This window comes from Trichechus manatus, unplaced genomic scaffold (assembly GCF_000243295.1).
Source record: "Trichechus manatus latirostris isolate Lorelei unplaced genomic scaffold, TriManLat1.0 scaffold00029, whole genome shotgun sequence".
Classification (NCBI taxonomy): Eukaryota; Metazoa; Chordata; class Mammalia; order Sirenia; family Trichechidae; genus Trichechus; species Trichechus manatus.
Window position 1 is genome coordinate 1,225,264 of NW_004443965.1, and position 5,554 is coordinate 1,230,817.

At 31.5% G+C, this 5,554-nt stretch overlaps 1 protein-coding gene across 1 annotated transcript in view; it reads left to right on the plus strand.

The window, feature by feature from the left end:
* SSBP2 (single stranded DNA binding protein 2) overlaps positions 1–5,554 on the plus strand; it is a 319,116-nt gene that overhangs the window by 140,874 nt on the left and 172,688 nt on the right. The window contains exon 4 of the mRNA XM_004374454.2: positions 1,783–1,867. Within this exon, the coding sequence (XP_004374511.1) occupies positions 1,783–1,867 (85 nt within the window). The remainder of the gene's footprint in view (positions 1–1,782; positions 1,868–5,554) is intronic.

Consider the following 5,554-nt stretch of genomic DNA (forward strand, 5'->3'; position numbering starts at 1 on the left):
TTTTTTTCCCAGTTCATTGTGTGAGATAACATTTTAAAAGTAATGTATTGGAATAGTTTTCAGGACAGGTTTTGTAGTGCTTAATAGGAAATTAGAAAAATTAGGGAAGAAGAGGAGAAATCGAATTGTTTGTCATAATATTGAATATAATATTCTATGATTAATTAAATAAAATTTAAAGACTATGTTACAAAATTGAGGTTTTAAGAGCTTTGCAGTCCCTTTTGAACATAAAAATAAGAATAATTTTAATAGACTAAAATTCATATCACTCCTAATCCAGGTAAAACCTTCTAGCTGTATCCTTGTATATCTCTAAGTCTTAGACTTTTTATCCCAATAGGGGCTGTAGGAAGGCCAAATACAACTTTAACGGCTTTCACCTTTGTAAAAAATTTAAAATTTGCTTATATTATTTTTATCTTTATTACTTTGTCTTTAGTACTGATTGTAGAAATTTCAGAAGAAGTGGTGCCAGTACTTACTTAGTCTTTCATGTTTTTCACCTCTGAGAGAAAACTTACTGAATTAATAGTGACCTTACTTGAGTTGTAATGCCTGCAGAAAACATTCTCCTAGCTGAAGAGAGAGACATCCAGAGTAAATGAGTCTTTACGTGTCAAAATAGTCAGGGTTCAGTTTACCAGATTTTATTGTACTGTTGTTACTTGTGCCCTCAGCGCAATATCCTGCCTTAGAAATTTATGCAAGCTATTTATAGTGTTGATGGTATTATTAATAAAATACTATATGTCAGGAACTGTGCTTATAGTATATATTTCTCACAACTTTATTTTGTAGAAAAGGAAATTGTGTTTCCTATTTGTATAAGCAACTTAATCAAGGACTCTCAGAGATAGCAGGGCTGGCTTCTGTCTCAGACATGTCCTACTTCAAAATCTGTTCTCTTAACCAAATGGCTTATCCTCCTTGGTTAACCACTTGGCAGTCCACTTACAGAGATTGGGAAATGTGTTATAAAAAATAATTCTATTGATCATTATAATTGCCTTTATTGATAGCCAGTACTTTTAGCTGTTTGCTTTACTGTTTTTTTAATCCCTTGCTTATGTGTATTGTTAGTTTGATGGGTGGAAGGATGACCAGAATCATATGTTTTATAAGAAGTGTAATTTTTCCCCAGCCACTTCCACTTTGCCTTAGCTGCCTATTATTCTTGAATAGGAGGCAGGAAAAAAAAAAAAAAAAAGGCATTAGAATGGATTTGATCTTTTTATTTTTATTTTTAAAATTACAGACCTATTTTAGTAATTGCAAGGGAAAACAAGAGGATATTGTAAGAAAGTATATTTGTTTAACCGATGTGGTTTAATGGTCAGGGGGGGATTGGCCTGGGAGTTTGACAATAAAATTATCTTGAGAAAAATTAATGAAACCGTTTATTCCTTGATGAGTAAATTTATTATTTACTGTTTTACTCTTCATGGAAAAATTGTGAAAAGAATTTAATTACTTCAGTCAAGTGTGTTCAGTCATGTAAACAGTCAGTTAAGAGTAACAGTTTTTTTAATTATTATTTTAAAATTATTTTATCTTTTAGAAAAATTTTACTTAGCATTTCTGAAAGATGACTAAGTGGTACCCTACTATTGCATGAAGGGCCTTGCCCAGATTTAAATCTTTCAAAGAAATATTTGTCCTGAAGTAGAAAACAACATTTTGTTATAAAAAATCATGTATCTCTTCTATTATTTTTGAAATTGTGATTTCTCATATTGGCATTATATGACTTTCTTAATATTACCATAATTACTTTTTTAGTGTATTTTGGGATCTCTACTGTGCAGCTCCAGAAAGACGGGAAACATGTGAACACTCAAGTGAAGCAAAAGCCTTCCATGATTATGTAAGTTACGTATTATTTTACTAAGTTATATTGTCAGTTTTCTTTTTAAAACCACTGCTCCTGAAAATGCATTGGCCCATCTCTTCTTTTCCTTTGATACTTAAGATAATTGGTTTTTCTTTGTTTCTTGAAAAGTAAAGTCATAACTTTAAAAGTGAAGTACAAGATATTTGAGTCTTGTTGAAGTAAGCTTAGGATAAAAGAGTAGTCATTATTCCAAGATATTAATGGTATTTCCTACATTTAAGCATACTTGGTTTGTGAAATTTCAGATGGGTAGAAAATAAGTAGTTCTTTGTTCTGCAAAAAGATTCATCATAAGATTTCTATAAATGATAAGCTCCTCTTTCGCGCATAAGTTTTTTTTTTTTAATATATAGAAATATTCTATTCTCTCTTGCAACTTTTGGTTGTCTAGGATCTTGCAAAATATCCCCTCCTCTGAATTCAGTTCCACAAATAAAATTTATTTTACTCTGAAATCACAAGCAGCGTTTTTACCTGGAGTTAATTGTTTACCAGATGTTTTTTTCTGCTACAACTTAACATAGAATTGTTTCATTTAACAATTTATTTGGTTTCATTCATGTCCAAAATATTTAGGAGAAGTAGCAATATATACTACTGAACTTTTAATGAAAAATAAATGATTATAATTTTAGTTCTCTGATGTGAATGGAAGATACCTTAATTGTTCTCAAGCAAAGATGGAGCCAAAATATATTATTGCTTTATTGTGATGGTAATGGAACCACATTGTTACAATGAGTTCTTTGAGAGCAGAGAATTATATTGATTCTTCCTTAGGTTCTGTCAAATAATAGATACTCAATAAATATTAACAGAATGTAGTAGCCTGTTAGTTGGAATTTGTAAAGCCTAACTCTAACCGGGAATGTTTCACATTGTTCAAATGTTCAGGTAAAGTGACAGGTTTGAGTCATAATTTTGATAACAGGTGGCTGATTTTTCTTTTCTTGCCTAAGAGAGTCTTTATAACATTTAGAAAGGATTATGTTAAAAGTTTACAGTAATGGGATACTTTAAAAAAATGATATGTAAGTACTAGTGTTATCATATAAATAAAGTAATAGATTTTATTTATACCACATGTTAATTTTTACAGATAATCATCTACTATTTTAGGAAAATACTTCCCTAGAAACTACCCCCAGAGTGTTAGGTACTTCGTCTGCTGTGATTCTGTAACATCTTCTGCATACCTCCTTAATGTCCCTGATAGATTATTGTAATGGGATGTTTTCCCTAATAATTTACGAGCTTCCTCAGGGAAGAGGCTTTGTCCTATATATCTTTTTCATCCTCTATGCCTAGGATGTTGCCTGACATGAGATATTCAAATAGATGTTTAGTGTTTATACAAATGAGTGATTGCATAAAATATCATCTAAGTGTTTGTTATTTCTGATTTTAATATAACAGGATATGTAGCTGCAGGAAGATCGTTTAATACAACTTTTATTTACTTCATATGTCAATACCAATTTTGATAAGATGGCAACTTGTAAATACATAACAAGTGTGTTAAAGCAGGTAGCGAAGGCTTTATAGCTTGGGGAATATAGCAGTAACAAGATAGATATAGTTCCTACCCTCATGGCTTACCATCTAGCAAAAGATAACTTTTTCTAAGAAGTTTGAAATATCAAAAAGTGAAATACATGTAGAAATACAGTATAGGCTTGTATTGCTGGATCAGTCAAGATTTACAGATACTTAAGAATATGGAGGAAAATCAAAATGAATTGTAACAAAGTACACATAACTTTCAATGCTTATTTAGATTTTGCCATATAGTAGGCACTTTGTAAATGTTCAATGAATGAATAGTGTTGCTTTGGGCCACAATTCTCTTAGAACACCTACGTAATCTAGAGTTCATAATAGGCTGGGAACAAATAAATAAAGTTACATTTTAAATCCAGTAAGATAATAGAAACTTTTATAGTATATATTAATCTTCATCAGTCAATATATAGGCTGTTGTTCACTTCAACAGGTAGGGTCTTCATGAGATTTGTTTTTAGCCTTATTCTAGTCTGCCATATTGTTTGTATTCTTGTGTTCACTTCTTTAGGATGCAGTTTTAATTTCTTTGACCATCCGTAAATCTTAAATTTACCTTAAATTCTTTCTAGCATTTGGTTTGTTTGCTTATTGTGTGTTTGTATGTGTGTGTGTGTATATAAACTGTTGATCTGAAGAAGTACGTTCATCCAGTTTACCTGTGGGGTGTGTGTGACCCTATTCCCAACTTGTCATTTGAGCCCAGGATTGCTTATGGGTGACTTCGAAGTAGTGCTGATGACTGTATCATCTACTTTTTCCTGTTTTTCTTGATTCTGAGATTTTCTGTAGGGGAACATTATTTCAGTCATTTGATAGGAAACATGAATAAAGGGAGATAATCAAGGCAACTATGAAGCACTTAATATTAGAGCTGTAAAATTCGTAGTTTAAAAGTCATGAAAAATAAGTTATTTTAGAGATTTTTAAAAAGTGAAGTAGAAATATAGCTAAATATTCATAATAAAGATTGGTAGTATATTTATATAGCCACTTTGCTTTTTATATTTTATACAACTTCATTTAAGATGATTATATTTGGGGCAATTTAAAAAATGAAGATCTATGTCTTATTTCTATTCTTTTTCCCTATGATTTGAAGGAAAGAAACTAAAATCATTGGCAAAACTCATTTTTCACTTACTCCAAACCTCAGGTTTCGATTATTGTTGTTTTTTTCTGTTTTGTTTGTTCAGAGATTCTTATCTCTTTTTGAAATAAGTACCTCACAGTTTTAAGTACTGTATCTTTGACAGGACATAAACTAAGAGGTTAGGCAGTAGTTCTTTAGCCAGGAAATAATGGATAGAGGTAGAATGATGTCACATTCTATTTTGTACTAATAAGAATGGGTTAGCTAATATCAGACTTCAAGAAATATATATAAATTTGATGGCATTTGTTTTGAGTATTAAGTTGGCTTTCTTTTACATATATTTAACCAGAGTGGAAATATGAAATAGAGGATTCATGGGAGATCATTGGCTTCATTATGGAAGGACTTCAGTGCTTAGATAACAGATGGTAAAATTTTAAAAACTGTTAAGGAGATGGACCCTTGGGATATAGTGGGAAGGCCATAGATGATGGTTAGGGGTGTGAGGAGAGCGAATACCCAAGTATAGAGGCTCTTGGCCTCCTTTTAACCAAAATGGCTCTATTCTCTCCATCCCCAATTCATATTATTTTTTCTTTCTAATTAAATGGCACCTCCATAAAACCAATTACCCATGCCATAAAGGAATCTTCTTTTTAATTCCCTTTATTGTTCTTTGCCTTCACCTTCAGCTGATTGTCAAAACCTGTCAATTCCATTGCCTAAACATTTCTTAAACATGTCTTCTCCTCTCTAACCCCACTGCATATGCCTTAGTTCAGGTCCATATCTTGTTCCACTCTTGCAACAGCCTTATAATAGCAATGTCTGGATTTGTCTACTCCCCCTCCTCCCATCAGAGTCCAGGAGTTCTCTTTCAAGGGTTCTTGCTGAAACCCTTAAATAAGCAACTGTTTTTGTTTGTTTTTTATAAAATCTGTTTTATATATCTACAAGGTATGATTCCAAAACACTCTAAAAACTTTAAATAAAAAATATAAAAA